The sequence below is a fragment of the Crinia signifera genome, chromosome 7 (assembly GCF_055691185.1).
Source record: "Crinia signifera chromosome 7, ASM5569118v1, whole genome shotgun sequence".
Taxonomy (NCBI): domain Eukaryota; kingdom Metazoa; phylum Chordata; class Amphibia; order Anura; family Myobatrachidae; genus Crinia; species Crinia signifera.
The window spans coordinates 26717440-26740337 of record NC_139223.1 but is presented as its reverse complement, the minus strand read 5'-3'; the positions used below and the strand labels follow the sequence as shown (position 1 = coordinate 26740337).

The 22898-nt window shown below is 48.6% G+C and overlaps 1 protein-coding gene across 8 annotated transcripts in view; it reads left to right on the top strand.

Moving 5' to 3' along the window:
• The window catches only part of MEIOB (meiosis specific with OB-fold), a 267025-nt gene extending 245628 nt beyond the window's left edge, over positions 1-21397 (top strand). For all 8 annotated transcript variants that reach the window (XM_083152631.1, XM_083152632.1, XM_083152626.1 and 5 more), the window contains 9 exons: positions 1126-1321; positions 3756-3856; positions 6494-6546; positions 9004-9099; positions 9443-9544; positions 12711-12864; positions 19252-19438; positions 19587-19673; positions 21103-21397. In XM_083152631.1, the coding sequence (XP_083008757.1) occupies positions 1126-1321; positions 3756-3856; positions 6494-6546; positions 9004-9099; positions 9443-9544; positions 12711-12864; positions 19252-19438; positions 19587-19673; positions 21103-21198 (1072 nt within the window). In that variant the 3' untranslated portion in view covers positions 21199-21397. The remainder of the gene's footprint in view (positions 1-1125; positions 1322-3755; positions 3857-6493; positions 6547-9003; positions 9100-9442; positions 9545-12710; positions 12865-19251; positions 19439-19586; positions 19674-21102) is intronic.
• The last annotated feature ends 1501 nt before the right edge of the window (positions 21398-22898 follow it).

The window sequence follows — 22898 nt, the reverse complement described above, 5'->3', positions numbered from 1 at the left end:
TACAGAATGTCATCCTTCCTGCTCACTTCTTATTAAACTGTGCAGTGGCAGTACCTGTGGGTGGTGAGCCCAGGTGCAAATATTTTATTTGGGGCCACTCCTCCACCTCAGCTCAAGTTCTCAATATGCAACACTGCAGTGGGTGACAGGGAGAGGCAGAGGGTGAAAGGGAGAGGTAGATTGAGACAGAGTGTGACAGGGAGAGGTGGGAGGAAGCAGAGATAGAGAGGGAGAGTCAGGGGGTGACAGATAGAAGCAAAGGGTGACAGAGAGAGGTAGGAGGAGGCACAGTGTGACAGGGAGAGGCAGGGATTGACAGGGAGAAGTAAGGGGAGGCAGAGGCTGACAGGGAGAAGTAAGGGGAGGCAGAGTGTGACAGGGAGAGGTGGGAGGAGGTAGTGTGACAGAAAGAGGCAGGGGGTGACAGGGAGAGAAAGGGGAGGCAGAGTATGACAGAGAAAAATAGTGGGTGACTGGAAGAGGCAGAGGGTGACAGGGAGAGGAAGGGGGAAGCAGAGTGTGACAGCGAAAAAAAACAGTGGTTGACAGGAAGAGGCAGAGGGTGACAGGGAGAAGCAAAGTGTGACAGGGAGAGTTGGGAGGAGGCAGCATGATGGAGAGGAAGGGGGAGGCGGTGGGTGACAGTGAGGGGAAGGGTAGAGGCAGAGGGTGACAGGAAGAGAGTGTAACTACAATAGGTGCAAGTGGTGCAGGCAGCTGCTATGGGGCCCAGAGCTGAAGGGGGGCATATTTTCTGTGTAAGTTGTATGTGCTATATACGCTTATCACAATTAGTTGGTAAATAGGGGCCCTTACAAAATTTTGCTATGGGGCCTAAGCATATCTAGTTATGCCCCTGCCTGCTGCACCAATGGTAGTTCCGCCTCTGAAGCTGAGCATCTTGGGGGTATATCATGGCATCATAACCTGGTTCATTATACTTTCATATTGTGATCCACTGCAATAAGACAGGGCCATCTCCCCTATGGAATTAAAAGTTGGTAAGTACAGTATGTGTGTATTAGTACTGTACACTGGTGGATAATAACTAGCACCACATTAATAACCAGAGGGCGTTTGTGCTCTGCATTTCTCGTGGTCTGTGTCATTTTGGTTTGTTTTTAGCTACTACAAGTTGCTTATCAGTGAAGTCCATTCCTTGGTGAAGATCTGTTCCAGATATGACGCGGACACCGTCCTCCTGTCTGTACTGAACATTCCTACTAAGGACCCACATGATTACTATTCACTGGGAGACATTGTTGCAAACGGACAAAGCCTGAATGGAAAAATCATTAATGTTCTCGCAGCAGTGAGATCGGTATGTTAATACGGAATGTAAGGCTGGTCACACATTAGACAAAATTGCCAACGATGCCACGTCACTCAGGACTTCCCCTGTACTGCTGTCGCAAATGACATCATCACATCCAGGAACAGATGGTTATATAGTCAGGATTGAGCAACGTGTACAGAGGTGGGGGGGGGGGGGGGGTTATCAATAGATTGCAGGGCTCTGCAATTTAGTAGAGCAATCATATTCTATTTATTTTCTTCTAATCTAGAAGGTGCTAAATAAACAAGATATATATTCTGATTGGTTGCCCATAGCAATATCCTATCTGATATAGAACTCCCATCTTAGTAAATAAACCCCAAAGTGTATGTATGTATGTATGTATGTATGTATGTATGTATATCGCCCAGCAAAGCATCTATCCCCGGAGACAGAGGGACTGGGGGCATGGCCAGCAGCTCACAGAGCCGCTGGCCATGCCCCCACGGGCTAAAAGGAAGGCGTGGCCTCGCGGGAGCATCACAAGCAAAGGCCACAACCCCAAATTTTGAGTGAGTGCCTTCGGCATGTGGGTCCCAACTTCGATAATTCATAAGTAGGTAGGTATGCATACATACATATATATATATATATATATATATATATACTTGGGATGGAACCGGCACTCTTCTTAATCATATACCTTGCTGCGGTGCCTTCCAAGACCAACGTGGTCACAACATGGAGAGGGGAGCAGGCGGCACTCAAACAGACTGACAGCTGGAGTAGGTAAAAAGCCTTTAATCCAACGGCGTTTCGGGGCAACAGACCCCCGTTTTCAAGGACAGACAAGTAAATGACATACATACACAGGTATAAATACACAAAATATCCCGCCCCCACTCATACATATGTATATATATAGAGAGAGAGAGAGGTATATATATAACACACCACTAACCAAGAGAGGAGGAATTCAGTCACTGCTGGTCCTGGAGTCCCATGTTAGCGGATCTGCTGCATGTGCTCAGTAGCTTCCTCTTCCAGCTTGGAGCTATCTGTGAGGAGCAGCAGTGCTCTGATGCTGCATAGAGGGGCCTAAAGGTGCCCATACACTGCACAATAATTCCTGTGCGATTTGAACTAGATTGCATCACATCGCACATCACAATTGTACCGTGTATTGGCAGAGCCGGCCTTAGGCATAGGCCAACTAGGCAATTGCCTAGGGCATTTGGAATGCCTAGGGGCATCAGCAGCTTCTGCTGATTAAAATGATATGCAGCATGCCTATTTTGTGTGTGTGAGTGAGGCTGTTAGCGGCTGTGCGAGTCCTGTCTGCGGGTGGGTGGGTTGTGCAATAGTGTTCGGCATATGTGTAAGGGGCATTATGTGTGTCATGTATAAATGCTTTAATAATGTGTGACATGTGTAAGGGCATAATGTGTGTCGTGTATAAGTGCATTAATAATGTGTGACATGTGTAAGGGCCATTATTTGTGTCATTATGTGTATGAAGGGCATTAATAAAGGTTGGCATAATGTGTAAGGGGCATTATGGTTATAAGGACATTAATAATGTGTGTCATGTGTAAGGGGCATTACTGTGTGGTATTATCAGGGGTGCCTAGAGAATGGGGTAGGGGGTACAAATTACCTAGGCCAAAGTCTGATGAAAGGGCCCAGTGGGGGCCCCGGGCCCCGTCCCCTTAAGTGACAGCAGCAGCTGCAGCTCTTCTCCTCTGCCCAGCACACACTGCTTTGTGCTGGGTTTCAGTGTGGCCATGGAGGTGCTTAAAATACAATATTTTCTCAGGATTTTTTTCGAAGGGTATAATGTGAATAATATGAGGAGTAATGTACATAAAGTAAAGTGGTACTACTGTGTGATGTAACGTGAATAAGGGACACCATCGCATGATATAATGTGAATAAAGTTGCACTACTGTGTGGCATAATTTGAATTGTGGGTACTATTGTGTGGCCATGCCCCTTCCCAGCAAGAACACACCCCTGTTTGGGCTCCGCACCGAATGGGTGCGCTGTTTCTATTTAAAATATTGCGGGTAGGAGCACCAAAATGATGACTGCAATGATGAGGGTTGATGATGCTGGGAAAGGGGAGCAGGGTCAGAGGCGGAACTAGTGGCGGTGCTAGGGGGCAACAGTCCAAATCTTGCCTAGGGCATCATTTAGGCTAGGGCCGGCTCTGTGTATTGGCACCTTAAGACACAGGGGGGACCCCTTCCTAATCTGGCCCTCTCAACCCTCCACACAACAGCTCCCACTGTGGGATGGAGATTACGGAGCAGTGGGGAGTAAGGGGTGAGTATAGCGTAGATTGCCTGTAAAAAATAGAGGTGTAGATAAGGGGAGCTGGGGAGAGAGGCCCCTTAACTCAGGATTGATGGGTCCAAAATGCTAGAGAATAAATGGTTGAAAAGAAAAACAGAGAAAGTTGTATTTTCATTTTAATTAGGTTGGAGAAATAAAGTCCTTTACCACTTCTGACAAGAGGAAAGGCCAGAGATGTGAGGTGAAGTTGTTTGATGACGCCGTTGACTCATTTGCACTGATGTGGTAAGTACCAGTTTGTACAGCTTATATATTTCCCACATACTGAGACATCTGTAACATTGGATATTCTTACATTACATTCTCCCTAAGCATTTATAGTTACCGGTCCTGGGGAACACTGGTGTATTTATAATGGGTACAAGCAGGGCATAAACTGGTCCCGCAGAGGTGGGGGAACTCATTTATCTATGTCACCTAATTACACTCCCTCCACTTCCCCCATTAGACAGAGACAGGGCCAGTGGTAGGGTATTTGGCATCCCCCTGCAAACTAGAATGCTTTTCTGTGAGAATGACTGTGCAGGGCCAATGTCGAGGTTAAAATGTTCCACCTCACCATTAGAGGTGGTGGAACTCAGTTCCACCCCGTTCCCCCTCACTTTAACCCCTGGGTACAAGGGATCCGGTGCACAAGTTCCCCTGGGTCTAGGGGGGCCCACGCATCCTGCACCCATTTAATCATACTCACCCCTCCGTCAGTCCAGTGACGGAAGTGCAGCGGCCATTTCACGGTGATCTATGCATGCGCACTAGAGGTGTCTTTGGGAACGCGGTCATCTTTGCCCCTGACATTTTTCAGTAGTTCCAATAGGAGCCAGAGCCAAACGCTGTATAGAATTATTAGCATACTGTAGACCAGGTGTTCCCAACCTTGGTGCTCAGGGCACACTAACAGTGCAGGTGTTTGTGATAGCCATGCTTGAGAACAGGTGACTTAATAAGTATGATGTAAGCCTGGGTATAGATAACACCTGTACTCATAGTGTGCCATGAGGACCGAGGTTGGGAATCCCACGCTGTAGATGGAAAATAATTTTCTGGATCAGATTCCAGAGAGCTTTTAGTTCCCCTCTAGCTGCGCCCATATAAATCACTGCACTCTGTGGGGACTGCGTGTGCCTCTCCTCTTACAAGGCGACGTTCTATCCCCATACGCACTGAGCCACATTATAGACAATATCGCTCGTTTTGGGCCCTCTGAGCAGAATCGTTTAAATTAAATTAAAATATTGTTCAGTGTGTATGCGTAATATCGCTAACGATGCATTCTCCAAAGCGTCGTTACCGACCACCCCCTCCAGTCTTCTGTGACGCATTTCCAGTGTCAGCTAGGCATGCGGGTGACATCGCTGGACAATAATGTTAGCGATGTCGCTCAGTGTGTGTGTGCTGTACCTTCAGGCCTGGGAGCTCCGATGGCATCATCAATGATATTGCTCCCGGAGCCAATCGTCGTGTGTGTACCGGGCTTTACAACTGATTTTTTGTGTCTTAGAAATAAGAAGTAGAATATTATTGGTTGCTATGGGCAACACCCCATCTTCAATAGAACTCCCATCTTAGTAAATGTACCGCCATAGAATTAGGAATACATTGGGATTGCAGCCTGGAGCTAATGTATTATTGCATTCAAACGTTGGACCTTATTTAGACCTGCTCGCTAGGCAGCATATATTCGATGCATAGCGAGCAGGTAAAAGCCGGCCCTAGCCGAATGCACGCCCCCAACCGTGCGAATCCCCGCACTGGCATGAGAGGATGTGTACGCATGTGGCCGCAAGGAAGAGAAATCATTCGATGGTCATTCACCATCGAATGATTTCTCTAGCCTTGGCTCTGAAAGGTAAGTCTATACTTTTTAGATTCCCGCTGTCGGTCAGATTGAGGAAGGGCGGCTGACCTCATGTGACATCAGCCGCCTGCCCCGAGGATGCATGGGCGCGCCACCGTTGGGCTGCGTGGGCTCGCACAGCCCATAAAATGCTGGGCATTCCCTTGCGTCCATCCCTTGCCCGCCCCCTTCCCGCCCATCCTGGTGTGAACGCCCCGGCGAGTGCGAAGCTTGCAGAATGCGTTCTGTCCCGGGGCTTGCACATGCGCAAAGCCTCACCATCAACACTGGGGGTGAAGTCGGACCTGAGCTATCAGGTCTGAATCACCCCCATTGTGTGTCAAATGAAAACAGTATACAATATATATATATATATATATATATATATATATATATAGTTTTGGGTAAAGGTGGATTTAAACAATGTATTTCATGGGAACTTGGGCCTGATTCAGACCCAATTATGGAATGACCGTGCATGTGTACGGTACGCTGTGCGCATGTGCGGGGTCCCCCTGTGAACAAAGCCAGCGATGTCGTTCACAAGGTGATCAACAGACAGCAGCCCATTTCTTGGCATCAGGCCGGCGTTTTCTGGGCTGGACACGAAAAATGTGGGCATCCCCCCGGCCGTTGGTAGGGAGGGCTGCCGACGTCAGCAGCCACCTCCTTCTCCCCTCGGCCCTCCCAGCGCTGGTTAAGTCTAGACTCACTCAGCGGCTGCGAACAGCGGGGAAATCCATTAGATGGTGGATGATTACCATCGGTTTTCCCACTGTGTGCAAGGATGAGAACCCATTCACAACCGTGCACAGGGGCGGGGGTCCACACTGGTGGGCGGTGTTTACCTGATCTCTAAACAACGAAGATTCACAGCCCAGCGATCAGGTCTGAATCAGGCCCCTTGTAAACTGAAATTTTATATAGATGCACTGAGTTCATTACAGTATATCAGTGACCTTACAGACGTCTTGTATCCACCCTAATGATAGGAAAGCTGTTATTATTATTTCCTCCTTGCCTGTTAGCTGGAGTAACGAGTGCATCCAGTTGGCGCAGACCTGGACAGCGCGAGAAACAGGTTATTTGTTTAGTTTCATTTTATAAATATTTTTATCTCTTCATAATACTGCCTTCACTCGCAGAGCCAGATCAGTCAGCTGCTCCAAGTGTTCACATTCTCCTTTACCGCAGCCTGAGATGTTCAGATTTACCAGAATAGAATAGAATATCAAATCTACTTTTATGGCTATTTATATATAATGTTTGACCTCTGCAACTTAGCTGCAATTCCTCTTAAACACCCTTTCCCAGTCAGTTATATCAGGTAGGCAGTGGCGGATCCGATATGATTTCCCGGCGGTCGGGATCCCGGCGGTCGGAATCCCGACACTGGAATCCCGACCGCCGAAATCCCGACAAGGGGGGGACATGGATCGCCCCCCCTTGCGGGCTCGCTGCGCTCGCCACGCAGCGGGCCCGGTGCCTCGCTACGCTCGGCACGCTATTTTATTCTCCCTCTATGGGTGTCGTGGACACCCACGGAGGGAGAAAGTTTCGGGATTTCGGCGGTCGGGATTCCAGTGTCGGGATTCCGACCGCCGGGATCCCGACCGCCGGGAAATTAACCGCATCCCGCAGTGGCGTATCTCTAATGGGTTCAATGTGCCTGGTGCACACGGGCTCCTGAGTCCCAGGGGGCCCACACTGCACCCATTTTTTAATACTTACCCCTCTAGAGTCCCATGTAAAGGCAGCAGCGCTGGCAGAATCAACAAAAAAATGTCAGCAGCGCCATTTTTTCGGAGTTCTGTGCAAGCACAATAGAGTCTGTGCCCCTCTAGTGCTAACACTCCACTGCGCTGTGCACTAGTGCAGCGCCAGGAGAGAGAAGGGGCACAAACAGAGGAGGCTGCACAATCCGTTGAGCATACCTCCCAACTTCAGCAGGGAAATAGGGACATTTGCACGGCGGAGTGTGACTATGATAATGAGGATGCGGCATATGCAAATGAGCCACAATTGGGCCACACCCCCGTTTTTCACCCACTTCGACGTTGAATAGACACACAGCGTCTATTCACTTCAGGCCGGGGGGACTCCCAACTGCCCCCCCTCCTCGCCACGGGACACTGCCGGCCCCAAGGGACCGTCCCAAATAAAGGGTACGGTCCCAAGAAAAAACGGGACAGTTGGGAGGTATGCTTTGAGTGCCAACATCTCTGTGAGAGATGCACAAAAATATCTGCTAAAAATGCCGGCATCGCTCACATTTGTTATATAAATGTAAAAAAAAAAATTTTTTATACTTTTTTTTTTTTTAAATATTTTTATTCACAATTAAACAGAAATATACAACAGTTTTATTTAATTTGTTTATCTGAGTCCTTTGAGGGACACAGAAGCCCTGGCCTAATGTTCCTGAAGCATAGCGAGCGTAGCAAGGCATGTGAGGGGACGCGGTGCACTTATAGTTATGTCCATACCAACCTATGTCGACATAAACACCAAATAAACATGAAAAACTCATGTTGACCTTTTGACCCGGTCCACCTTTTGACTGTTGACCTTTTGACCCTGTCGACCCTTTGACTGGCGACCAATAGTGGTGGACCTTTTGTCTGTAGACCTAGACATTGTAGATCTAATATACCGTAACCTTGTTGGATACCATTGGTTCCTCTCTCTCATTCAGTTATCCCTTTGTTTCTCTCTTAAACAATGAAGTATCCCAACAGAGGACCTTATTCTGGTCCGTTCGAAGCCAGAGTTCGTTCGCATGGGGACCGATGTTCGGCGTATGCACAGGCGCAGCCACATTTCTGCGTGTGCATACGTTGAGTGCGTGCGGCCATGGTGAATAGACTGTTCTGCAGCCGGGGGACATGGGGCGGTGGCGTATAACCCTTGGTGATTGGGCCGTGACGTCGGTGCCGGGCAGCTGACATCAACGGCTGTCAGCTGCCCGCCCACTTCCTCCTGAGGGTGCACGCAAATCTAAGTGACCTGAGAGTCATTTATATATATGCATGCACTTTCCATGTGGGTGTTCACCCACAGGCTGCATATGGATGTTTTTGTTAAACATCCATTTGCAGGCCCTGCGTGCGAACATGCGCTGTGAGGGGAGGGGGGGGAGTTGGGGGCGGTCGTACCACCATACGCAGGAGTCAGGACGGGTTCTGGTTAATTTGCAAGGTTACGAATTTACATCCAAGCTAGACATAGCTATTGCAACTCTACTATATTTTTAGCACCTGACAAACACCCCTACCATATTAATGTACCTCTCATTGCTGCCGGAACTTAAAGAAATGTTCAATGGGTGGATTTACTAAGATGAGAATTCTATTATCTTCTAGAAGGTTCTAAATAAATAGGAAGCAGATTGTCATTGGTTGCTATGGGCAACATCCCATGTGAAATAGAACTCCCATCTTAGTAAATACCCCCCCCCCCCCCCATATCTTTATACAACTGCTACAAAGTAAATGTTTCTGATTCAAATATTTGGATTATTTGTTTTTAACACACACAGTGCTTTTTGCCTCAGAGATCCGTATAAATTATGACTCCTACCGAAATTCAATGGTTGCAACCGTTGTGTCAAAAACTATCTTCACAATCAATCCAGGTGAGCAGCGATATCAGATATAAAGGTGCAGTATATGTCTAGTGTCCGTGAGTCTCTGAAACACTGCCATCTGCTGGCAGGGAGTGAAACTACATCTCTTTCTCACACATGCACACACACAGAAGGTAGCAGACTAGTTTTCGAAGCTGAGTGAATTAGCAGCGGCCAGCGATCATATAGACACCACCCCACTAGAGCGAAATCCTGCAGTCTTCTGCAAGTGTCTGAATCCGGCCCTATGTCCGAACTCGTGTAACATTGGGCCGTTTCTGTTGTCTTTGTGTAAAGACAACACAGTATTCTGTGCACTTTAAACTCGTATCTGTTTTTCTTTTTCGACAAGACATGCCAGAAGCTCAGGCCCTATTAAATTACGCCAGAGATTGCATGGAAAGTGGAGCGTTTGTGGAAGAAAACGATGAAATCTCTGCAGACTTAGCAAAATGTAAGTAGGACATGTACAGTATTGCTGGCCAGCACAACAGAACGGTACTGTACTTCTCGCAGTCAGCTGTGATATGCATCATTTGTTACGTGTATATTGTGTTTAGGTGACTCTAAAATCATCTGAAGTTTCCAATCCTAATTTGCTTACTTGATGTTTATTTATACATTTATTTAAATAGCACCAGGTTATTCTGTTCTCTACTCACCCTCCTAACTTTTGACTTTTCTTATTGACTCTTTCTTCTTGATTACGGGGCCATAACTTTCGTAATAAACCCCAGAGACCTATTTGCTTTGAAATCATGTGGAAATGCTGCAGTCATTAATCACAAATGGAAATGTAGTCAAACTCTTGGAGGTTTGGCCCCTTTATCTAACACCACTGTAGCCTATTCTTCTCGCCAGTAGTGATAACAATGAGACTATAGAGACCAGTGCCTAGTAGCTCAGAGGCCCTACAAAATGCACCAAACTGAATAAGAGTGAAAACACATTCAGGATTGCCTGGTTATACGGAGTGATCATTTTAGAGGGCCCAATGCCAGTGTTAATAAATAGGGCGCTAATATGAAAGGCATTATATAAAGTTACTATTGTATGTAAAAGTGCCTATATTATAGCTAAAAAACTATTTTTTGGTACTTACTGATACATCCCTTTCTCTAATTTCCAGGCTTAGAGACACTGAAGTTCCAGACAGTGGGGTATATATAGATGGGTTGATGAGTGGAGACTGGTACTTTTTTTATGACTGTGTTTGGCTCCTGTGACCGGATTGATCACTTGAGAGACCTACAGCTTGTCTATGTCAGCCTGGAATACCAGGTGTTTTGATTCTTTATTTTCCCGGAAGTGAAAAACCGTGTGGGAGGATGCACAAAAAATAAATCTATCTTGTATCCTTGAGACACTAGGATTCTAACCCAGGGACCTTGGCATGAAACCTTCCATATCTCCTGGAATTGAGACAGATGAGCTCCCACTCTGGGGTCTCCCAGATGCCATTGGCTTAATGGAAGGCTTCTGATGGGTCATAGCAGTTGTGGCCTTGGAACCTCAATTAGAGGAACGAGAGCCTCTTGTGGCCCTGAAAGGACTGAAAGGTGGGCCCAGAAAACAATCTGCGCTGCGGAGGAGTTAGTCTCTAATTTACATCTCGGGTTAGTCGTCTCGGAGTCCAATGGAGGCAAATCATTGTCCCCTGAGAGCTCCCAGACTTCCCTCACCTCAATTAATGACGCGCATTCCTCCTCCCCTGAGTCATTCCACTGAAGAACAGAAGATAAGAGTTGTAAGGACAGATCTGGCAAATGGGTATAAGAATACATTACCTGTACTAGAGACTCCATCAATTTGGTGAGTGTCTGTGCCTATGCTGGTTTCAATAAAACCGACTCTTTGTCCTTCCGAGAAGCTGCTAGCTCTGAGGCGAGGTCTGACCTGACCCCCGTAAGGGTCGTAGCCCATGCTGGTGTTGTCTGCAGTGAAGGGAATGCAGATGTCTCACAGGCTTCGCATAACAGCCCACCCTCAGTGTGTGACTGCATAAACTTAGTGTTACATTTATTACAAAGAGCTTCTGAGAAACCTTTGATGTAGTCCAGGGGTGGCCAAATCGGTCCTCGAGACCTACCAACGGTCCATGTTTCCCAAATCACCTAGCTGGTGCACAGCGGTAGTCATCACTAACTGTCACATTTCCCAGACCACCTAGCTGGTGCACACTGCAGTCATTACTGTCACATTTCCCAGACCACCTAGCTGGTGCACAGCGGTAGTCATTACTAACTGTCACATTTCCCAGACCACCTAGCTTGTGCACAGCGGTAGTCATTACTAACTGTCACATTTCCCAGACCCCCTAGGTGCACAGCTGCAGTCATTACTAATGCTGGCCACACATCAGACCAACTTTCCTCCAACCATCCAACTAGTTGGTTGGATGGAATAAAAACCTAGTACTGGATAGGAGCAAATGTAATTTGTAATTAAGTCATTTGTTTCCCAAATCTGAAAATGGACAATAACTGTCACTCAGAAAATGTACTGTAGGTGGACTATTTGATTTAAACAATTTCAATGAATGTTTTTGTCCATTCTCCTGAGTTTGTGAGCAAATTGCTTATTGGCATTTGCCCCAAATACAGTACCAGATTTTCGGTCCAACCAACCAACTAGTTGAATGGTTGGAGGAAAGTTGGTCTGATGTGTGGCCAGCATAACTGTCACATTTCCCAGACTCCCTAGCTGGTGCACATAGGGTGACCAACTCATCCCTTTAATCCGGGACACATATTAATTACACAGGTTCACAGATGCAGTTATTACTAACTGTCACATTTCCCAGACTCCCTAGCTGGTGCACAGCTGCAGTCATTACTAACTGTCACATTTCCCAGACTCCCTAGCTGGTGCACAGCTGCAGTCATTACTAACTGTCACATTTCCCAGACTCCCTAGCTGGTGCACAGCTGCAGTCATTACTAACTCACATTTCCCAGACCACCTAGCTGGTGCACAGCTGCAGTCATTACTAACTGTCACATTCCCAGACTCCCTAGCTGGTGCACACTGCGGTCATTACTAACTGTCACATTTCCCAGACTCCCTAGCTGGTGCACAGCTGCAGTCATTACTAACTGTCACATTTCCCAGACTCCCTAGCTGGTGCACAGCTGCAGTCATTACTAACTGTCACATTTCCCAGACTCCCTAGCTGGTGCACAGCTGCAGTCATTACTAACTCACATTTCCCAGACCACCTAGCTGGTGCACAGCTGCAGTCATTACTAACTGTCACATTCCCAGACTCCCTAGCTGGTGCACAGCTGCAGTCATTACTAACTGTCACATTTTCAAACCTGCTGCATTCATTCCTACTATAGAAGGCGCTGTCTGCCAGAGCCTGGAGGTGCATCCACCTTGGTTAGAATGGTTGCTGCATGTGCCTCTGGGCTGCCTGTTGGATCCTGTCGGCAGATTGGTGGTGTCTGGGAATTGGGGGTGATAAGACCTTTATGCCTTCATATTATCCATCCAGCTTTATAGGCAAAGTCTGGGGCATTAGTACCTGTCAGATCTTCTGCTGTTCTCACAATTTAGTTTTGTATGTCAGATTTAGTTGAAAGCATCTGTGACTGAAGTATCTCATCTTTCACCCTTAGTGGAGACTATAATGGACGTGTATACAGTGCATCAGATTAAAGACAGAGCTTTGCAGGGGGCCGCTAAATATAACCCTCTCTATGGTATTGTGTTCGCTCACATCTCCATGCTGAACATCGATTCCAACGTTAGCAAAATCATTAGAGATAGATGGTAAGTCCCCCGAGTCCTGGCTGCTGCATGTTAGGTGTATTGTCCACATGTCTCTTCTGTTTCATTCTCTTTATCTTCATTCAATTTAATAAAGCTCAATTACAAAGTGTAAAATGGCCAATATACCCCATGGAGTGCGTCTAGAACAGGGCTCGTCCTATTGAAAGTCCTGCCTCAGAGTAGAACGGCATTATATGCACATTGTGGGCTGAGGGGTAGATGTGAGAGCAGGTGTTATGGGGAGAAGTGACATCACACAGGTGGTTCTTACAGCTGCCGGTATCGCGCCAATTCACCGGCAGCTGGAAGAGGCAGCGCTGTACTTGCATGACGTTTGTAAGCAAGCACCACCGCACTCTTTCTTAGGATACTGATATGTGTATTTAGGTTAAAGGATTAATAACAGATTGTTGGAGACTGGACTTAGGGCCCGATTCATACCTTATCGCACTGCTGCGAATTTGCTTGGCAGCCAACTATCTATGAACTACGCATGTGCATTAGCTGCAATGCTCGTGTGTGATGGCTGGCAGCTAACTTTTTCTGTTTGCTGGCCATTGGTACGGTGTTTGGCAGGAAGTAGGTGTCTGGGGGAGGGAACCGGCCTTAAAGTGGAAGTGCCTAGGGAAACGCTGGGAGTGACAGGGATAACGCGGGAGTGCCTAGGGAACTGCTGGGAGTGACAGGGATAACGCTGGAGTGCCTAGGGAACTGCTGGGAGTGACAGGGATAACGCGGGAGTGCCTAGGGAAATGCTGGGAGTGACAGGGATAACGCGGGAGTGCCTAGGGAACTGCTGGGAGTGACAGGGATAACGCTGGAGTGCCTAGGGAACTGCTGGGAGTGACAGGGATAACGCGGGAGTGCCTAGGGAACTGCTGGGAGTAACAGGGATAACGCTGGAGTGCCTAGGGAACTGCTGGGAGTGACAGGGATAACGCGGGAGTGCCTAGGGAACTGCTGGGAGTGACAGGGATAACGCGGGAGTGCCTAGGGAACTGCTGGGAGTGACAGGGATAACGCGGGAGTGCCTAGGGAAACGCTGGGAGTGACAGGGATAACGCGGGAGTGCCTAGGGAAACGCTGGGAGTGACAGGGATAACACGGGAGTGGCTAGGGAAACGCTGGGAGTTACAGGGAAACGGTAGAGTGCCTAGGGAAACGCTGGGAGTGACAGGGATAACGCGGGAGTGCCTAGGAAAACGCTGGGAGTGAAAGAGATAATGCGGGAGTGGCTAGGGAAACGCTGGGAGTGACAGGGATAACGCGGGAGTGCCTAGGGAACTGCTGGGAGTGACAGGGATAACGCTGGAGTGCCTAGGGAACTGCTGGGAGTGACAGGGATAACGCGGGAGTGCCTAGGGAACTGCTGGGAGTGACAGGGATAACGCGGGAGTGCCTAGGGAACTGCTGGGAGTGACAGGGATAACGCGGAAGTGCCTAGGGAAACGCTGGGAGTGACAGGGATAACGCGGGAGTGCCTAGGGAAACGCTGGGAGTGACAGGGATAACACGGGAGTGGCTAGGGAAACGCTGGGAGTGACAGGGAAACGGTAGAGTGCCTAGGGAAATGCTGGGAGTGAAAGAGATAATGCAGGAGTGGCTAGAGAAACGCTCGGAGTGACAGGGATAACGCGGGAGTGCCTAGGGAACTGCTGGGAGTGACAGGGATAACGCGGGAGTGCCTAGGGAAACGCTGGGAGTGACAGGGATAACGCGGGAGTGCCTAGGGAAACGCTAGGAGTGACTGGGATAACGCGGGAGTGGCTAGGGAAACGCTGGAAGTGATAGGGATAACGCGGGAGTGCCTAGGGAAACGCTGGGAGTGACAGGGATAACGCGGGAGTGGCTAGGGAAACACTGGGAGTGACAGGGATAACGCGGGAGTGGCTAGGGAAACACTGGGAGTGACAGGGATAACGCGGGAGTGGCTAGGGAAATGCTGGGAGAGACAGGGATAACGCGGGAGTGCCTAGGGAAACGCTGGGAGTGACAGGGATAACGCGGGAGTGCCTAGGGAAACTCTGGGAGTGACAGGGATAATGCGGGAGTGCCTAGGGAAACGCTAGGAGTGACTGGGATAACGCGGGAGTGGCTAGGGAAACTCTGGGAGTGACAGGGATAACGCGGGAGTGGCTAGGGAAACGCTGGGAGAGACAGGGATAACGCGGGAGTGCCTAGGGAAACGCTGGAAGTGACAGGAATAACGCAGTAGTGCCTAGGGAAACGCTAGGAGTGACTGGGATAACGCGGAAGTGGCTAGGGAAACGCTGGGAGTGACAGGAATAACACGGGAGTGGCTAGGGAAACGCTGGGAGTGACAGGGATAACGCGGGAGTGCATAGGGAAACGTTGGGAGTGACAGGGATAATGCGGGAGAGCCTAGGGAAACGCTGGAGTGCCTAGGGAAACGCTGGGAGTGACAGGGATAACGCGGGAGTGCCTAGGGAAACACTGGGAGTGACAGGGATAACGCGGGAGTGGCTAGGGAAACACTGGGAGTGACAGGGATAACGCGGGAGTGCCTAGGGAAACGCTGGAAGTGACAGGAATAACGCAGGAGTGCCTAGGGAAACGCTAGGAGTGGTTAGGGAAACTCTGGGAGTGACAGGGATAACGCGGGAGTGCCTAGGGAAACGCTGGAAGTGACAGGAATAATGCGGGAGTGCCTAGGGAAACGCTAGGAGTGACTGGGATAACGCGGGAGTGGCTAGGGAAACGTTGGGAGTGACAGGGATAAGGCGGGAATGCCTAGGGAAACGTTGGGAGTGCCTAGGGATAACGCGGGAGTGGCTAGGGAAACTCTGGGAGTGACAGGGATAACGCGGGAGTGGCTAGGGAAACGCTGGAAGTGACAGGAATAACGCAGGAGTGCCTAGGGAAACGCTAGGAGTGACTGGGATAACGCGGGAGTGGCTAGGGAAACGCTGGGAGTGACAGGAATAACGCAGGAGTGCCTAGGGAAACGCTAGGAGTAACTGGGATAACACGGGAGTGGCTAGGGAAACGCTGGGAGTGACAGGGATAACGCGGGAGTGGCTAGGGAAACACTGGGAGTGACAGGGATAACGCGGGAGTGGCTAGGGAAACGCTGGGAGAGACAGGGATAACGCGGGAGTGCCTAGGGAAACGCTGGAAGTGACAGGAATAACGCAGGAGTGCCTAGGGAAACGCTAGGAGTGACTGGGATAACGCGGGAGTGGCTAGGGAAACTCTGGGAGTGACAGGGATAACGCGGGAGTGCCTAGGGAAATGCTGGGAGTGACAGGGATAACGCGAGAGTGCCTAGGGAAACGCTGGGAGTGACAGGGATAACGCGGGAGTGCCTAGGGAAACTCTGGGAGTGACAGGGATAACGGGGGAGTGCCTAGGAAAACACTAGGGTGGGATTTAATAGAATGAGAGATTCAAAAAGTGTGAGATTTGGTAAGAAATCTCCAGTTTTTGTAAAGCAGCAAAACCAGATTGATTTTGCAGTCTAAATGATGCCGCTTTAAAAAACCTGGAATATTCTCCAAAACGGCGATTTTAATAGAAGGCATCAGGACCTAAAAAATTGCGTTGATCGCATCGCATGTAACCAAATCCCATGCGATGCGATCAACGTGATCGACGCGATTTTTACATTGGAAGCAATGTAAAATGGTCCCTGGGACCATTTTACATTGGGACCAATGTAAAATGCACCCCAGACCCCAATTTTTATTGCATACCCCCCCTCATGGGTGAAATGGCCCCCCATTGTTAAAGCCAACCCAGTATCGACGCCTACCCGAAGCGTGGCGAGCGCAGCGGTACGCGTCCTCCGACCTTTTCATACCCCCACTATCCACGTCGGCGTGGAGTTGATTTTATAAAGTGTGGCGAGCCACCGAGCCCGAAGCGTGGCGAGCGGACGCGCATTACTTCACAGGTATTACGCGTCCCCTCGCTGGGCACGCTGTGCTCGCCACGCTTTGGGCTCGGTGGCTCGGTGGCTTGCCACACTTTATAAAATCAACTCCACGCCGACGTGGATAGTGGGGGTATGAAAAGGTTGGAGGACGCGTACAGCCGCCCCTCGCGGGCTCGCTGTGCTCACCACGCTTCGGGTTAGTGTCAATACTGGGGTGGCATTAACAATGGGAGGGGCATTTCACATATAAAATACCCATTAGGTAAAATCGCGTTAGTCACATCGCATGCCATTATAATGGCATGCAATGGTCACGATCAACGCGATTTTGTCATTGACGGCTAATTTAACATTACTCCCTATGTAAAATCACGTTGATTGCGTCGGTCGCATCGCATGCCATTAGAATGGCATGCAATGGTCGCGATCAACGCAATTTTTTCATTGACGGGGAAAAAAGGCTAAAAATAGCAAAATATCGGGTCGGTTGCGTCAATCACATACCTTAAGTTACCTTAACTTAAGGTATGCGATTACCCACGACGGGCGCCATGCTAGGAAACAAGTACCTCCAAAACTCCCCAGTTTATATCCCCGCTTCTCACGTTCAGCTAATTCTCTGCAGACGTGCGCGAATCTCCGCTAAAACCTTATGTAGATCCCGATCCGATGGTGGCTTGGCGCTGCCCGACCTACGCTTGTATTATTTAGCTGCCCAGTAGACTCAGCTAGTGGAATGGTTTGCACCTGGTGATTAAGGAGACTTGAGCAGGGTGGGTCTTCCCTTTTCGCCATTGCAATTCCTACTGGCTCGCATGCCTCTGATCTCTCTCCCCCCTCTGCTACAACAGGCCCATAGAGTATGGGTGGCGGTGGAGGTGATACAGGGAAACCCTAACCTTGATGCTTGCGCCCCCATTTGGAGAAATAAAAATTTCCCTGAACTTTATAAATTAAAAGATAGCTCAGGTCGGACGTCCTTTGGAGTCTCTGCAATCGGCCAGCTTTATCAAGGTGGGATATTTCACTCCTTTGAACATTTAGTGACTACTTATGCAGTCCCCCGCTACCACTTTTATAAATACCTACAGCTCAGACATGCAGTGAATGCACAGTGGGGGGGGGGGGGGGTGACAGTCTACAGTGATTGCGGTGATGGCGAGGGAGCGGTGATAGCCTCCATTTCCCAAAACAGATGTGAGGCGCCAGACTGAGCTTTCCTGGCCTCTCTGTAGGGTCTGCAGCAGCCCGCTTGCACAACCCCATGGGTCACACCGCCAGTGTTGCAGGTAATCCGATGACAAAGCACATCCCAGGATAATACGCAGGTCTCCTAGAATGCAGCAGATCAGTAAAGCCAGCAGGAGGCATCTACGCAAATCAAACACCTCCTGCTGCATAACCACATCTCTGCATTGCTGCTGCTCCCATGCAAGATCCGTCCACATCTCACCCAGGCACATTAGGGAAAACTGTTACTTTTATGATGTCTCCCAGATGCAGACATCCGCCGTGCCCCTCAGTGTGGACAGACCATCAGGGATGGGGAACCTTCGGCCCTCCAGCTGATGTTGAACTACACACCCCAGCATGCCCTGCAACAGTTTCAGCATGGCCAAATAGCAAAGCTGCAGCAGGGCATGCTGGGATGTGTAGTTCAACAACAGCTGGCGTGCCATGGTCCCCCATCACTGGTCTAGATGCACAGGTAGGAAAGCGAGTTGTTTTGAAAACTGCATTCAGTGTGCTTTGTAAATGGTATCCGTTCAGAATGTTGACATGGACATAATGTTGACATTGTGAATGTCGACAGTCGATTTTAGGGATACAATTAGGCTTTGGTTAGGGATACTTACCTTATCAATATAAAACTGCAGGGTCAACATGCCGACAGTCACAAAATTACAGTATGTCAGTGTTGACATTTGACGTGTCGATTTCCCGTCCATGTTGACATTCAGAATGTTCTTCAATGCATGAAATAAAGCAGAATGTTTCTATTGTAGCTTTACCTCAGGACGAGTCCCCTAGCAGCAGTGATAGCATTCCTCTTGTCCATGGATTCAGGATCTGCAACCACATGGAGAGACGCGATAACTGACTCTCTCTATACGACGCACAGACCCGAGGTTGGCTGGTCTCCAGTCAGTGGCCAGCTGGATAATTGCTAGCATGTAGCCGGCATACCCGGCAAAGCCAGCCTCCGTTCCTGAACATTTGGCTGTACAATCTGCAGCGCGGTATGGGACTGGTGCAGCAATTACACCAAGTTGCTGCCTGCTTCACCTCTTTACAATCACATAAAGAGTTCATGCTTTTGTAGTCAGCATTGGGTGCAAAGTGTTGCTTAAACCCTGCTCTGGGGAATCCCCAAAGTAGCATAGCTGAAAGAGAAAATAGGATTTGTGGCATATTGTTTAATATATATATATATATTAATTAAAGATTTGCTGTTTTGAGAAACTGATTTAATTCCCCAATTCTTTCACCAGCTCGCGTTGCCAATATCTGGTCTCGGATTCCTCAGAAGGATGCACCTATACTTTCTGCAATGAGATGTCAGCCGATCCGAAGTCTGTGCTTCCGAGTTTAGATTTGCGAGTGGACATTACGGATCACACCGGGACGCTGGCGTGTAGCTTATCCGGCGGCGTGGCAGAGGACACATTATCCTGCACAGTAACTGTTTCTTAACTTATTTTACATGTAAAATGATTATGCCCAATACATCACTTCTAATTCTGTGCCAGGAAGAATAATTGCTGCAGTTTCCTGCTGCAGAACCAGTCATGATTCTTCATGGCGCATTTCCATATCTTTGATTTAGGTCGATGGATTTTTCAATTTAACAGAAGACCAGAAGACATCTTTGAAATGGAATTTCCTACTGGAACGCTGCAAAATCTATTTGAAGGTGAGAAATCTCCGAGGGACTTGTCACATAAAAGATTTGATCACGCTCCAGTCTTATTGCTGTAGACCTTGCGTTGACCGCAATTAAAATTTTGGGTGAGTCTTTTTGTGATGACTTCGTCGCAGCGCCAAGTCACCGTCAGTAGGTAGCCTTACGGTGTATTGCCCGGGTGAATGGGCAACGCCTTCTGGACCTTATTCTGGTCCACATGCAACACTGCGAAATTCATGTTACGTGTGGATAAAACACGACCCACCACTTGCACAGCGGATGCCCCCCTCCCTTGGCAAATTCCCCACACGGCTGCGAATGAATGTTTTGCATAAACATCCATCGCTAGCCTTGGGTGCGGGGGCCGAATCATTCGCTGACCATCAAATGATTTGGAAGGTGCATGCATAACGAAGACACTCGTCTTAGCTTTGCGTGCTCCCTGTAGGGGGAAGCGGGCGGGGACCTAGCATCCTCTGATGTCAGCTGCGCGCCCCCCGCACCCGTGTCACGGCCTATATAGGATAATGGGTTGGATTTTAGGGTTTATACCAAACTCTGTTCAGTGATTGGCTGCTACTAGAGACAACCTCACTTTACAATCTGGACACATTAGACAGGATTCAGGTCCCATTGGAGAAGAGGCGCTTGCTGCAAAGTACCGATGTTCAGCAGCAGAGTCTCAGGGATTGACAGCCTGCTGCGGTTTGGGGCACTGACAGCATCCGTTTTCCACCATCGAGGGCAAGTGGCTTGGTAGGACCTACAGCGACCGCCTTGAGCAACCCCATGGGCCACGCACTCAGTCGATGGTGTTGCAGGCGATCTGATGCTGCGTCTTAAGGTGTTGTTTGGCTCGGTAAAGCGTGACGCCTCATGGCTGAGCATTGTCACTGCAGCCCAAGCTGTGTTCTACGCAGATTCCAAGCATGGTATTTGGTGAAAATATCCCTGCAAATATGGCCGTGCCCAGGAGGAGACAGATGCTAGGGGTCCTACTGGACATCTGGGGCCAAATGTTATAGAGTGTGAGAATCAGTAGGTGAGATTTTGGGAGAGTTTTCCCAAATTTTTAAAGCGCAATCATTTACATGGCAAAATCAACCTGGGTCTGCAGTGTAAATGATTGCCGTTTTAAGAAAACTGGAAAACTCTCCCAAAATCTCACTTTCTGATTCTAACACCCTATTACATTTGGCCCCTAGTGTATATCAGGGAAGCGCAGCACGTATAGTGTTACCCGGGGGTGCCGGGAACACTAGCGTGCCTGTGACCATGAAAACCCATGGCAACGAGCATGAAACCTATGGGAACAAGCGTGAAAGTCTAGTGACGCACAGATCTGCCCCTGGCAGCAGGTTCCCTGTAACACTACATATAAGGATAGGTCACCAGGCGTGCTTACTATACAGCTAACTGCACTCTCTTCTGTTTGCAGGCTTCATCGTCAGCTAACTCAAAGAGTGGCCTACGTGTCACCATCCTGTCCTGCAAGGCCGCAGACCCCAACGAGGCAGCCAAGTATTTACGCTAAAGACACGTTTGCTGTGGCAGCTCTAGCAGTAACGTTTGTAGTCATGGCCCATATTGATGACCGGGCTCGGTGTTCAGTTATTAGCACTGGTCAGGCATGAACTAGGGAAACGGATGAGATGTAAGAACAGACACACAGTAGTTTCAAATTTGTTTTCAATGTATTTGCAGTTCAGTAATAAATTTGTTTGTTAAAATTAGTCTTGTGACATAGTTGTGCTTATTTACCAATGCAAGTCTTCATACTTCATTGCTCACTATCAGCAACACTAGGACTATACATGTGATGCCTTTTGACTATTCTTGCACTCTCCACAAAGATCCAAATATCTTTGCTGTCAACGACTCTGCTGTGCCACCTTGTGGCCATCTCACGATAATGCGCCTCGTCCCAAATCTTCCAACATTAATCCGTCCATTGTCATGTATGTTGACATAATAATAATTTTATTTATATAGCGCACTTTCTCCAATAGGACTGAAGACAGGTAGAATGAATGTAATACAGTGCAGGAATAATGAAGTACAGAAAAGCTTTTGGAGTTAAGGAAATGCTAAAGTAAACAGGAAAGTCTTGAGTCTGAGATGACCAGCTGCACATGCATGCCCACATTGTGATTCCATCACATGGCCAGACATGGAACAGCTGAGTCTGTCTCATTTGAGCAGCCAAGCAGTAACCAGTCACTAATAGAAGGGTGGAGTGCTGGCGCTCAGGTTTTTTTTGTGGTTGGTTCGGTGTATTGTCAAATACTGGGAGCTAAAACTGTGGGCTGGGTGTTCTGCTGGTGGAAACAGGGGGCAATAACTGTGGGCTGGGTGTTGGTGTTGAAACTGGGAGCAATAACTGTTGGCTGGGTGTTGAAGATGAAAGTGACGGGAAGGCGATCTTTGACTAGATGATTGCAAGCTGTCCCGCGGTGAGGCAATGCCTGTTGTCTCCCCGATGGGTGATGGTGTTAAGTTATCTAGATCCCTTCACGTCAATCCTGGGGTTGGTGTATGTACCTCCGAAGACAACGTAAAAGGGTTCAGGGTATGCAAGTTGTGTGTGGAAACGGTGATAGTATCTTACCGTGAGATTCCGATGTATCGGTGGATGTCGATGGTGTGTGCCTTCCCCAATCCTGATGCGTTGACACGGTTCCAGATTTTAGTGTGTCCGTGTAGTGGGTGGAAGGGGACTTATGGGGGTGCACGTATACAAATGAAAGAGGTGAGCTGGTGTATTTACAAGGTAAATTTATTGTGACTATTTACAGATAGAATAACAATAAAGTTAGCAATGATAAAATTACCAGTAGCAACTGGAATAAGGAAGCATATATTGAACAAGAGCAGGTATTACCATGAGTAGTGTAGCCAAACGCGTTTCATCCTTGGTAAGGACTTTTTCAATGGCACACTGGTGCTGTGGTGTCCCAGGGTTTAAATAGGGTGGACAGTGATTGATACAGCTGAGGAGTCTGGTGTTCTTAATTATTTCCGGGTGTAAAGGGAGTGATGCACCTGTGCAAACAGGCTGGGCGCTAGAGCCCGATGTGTGTGACACTGATTGCATGCACTGCGCAGGTGCAGGATATCGGGGATAGCGCCCGATTGTAGGGTCATGTAATGTAGCAGGGATGGGGCAGGACATGACCGGATGTGGTCATAGGTATTGTGGTGGCTGCCGGGAATTGTAGTTATTGCGGCAGCTGC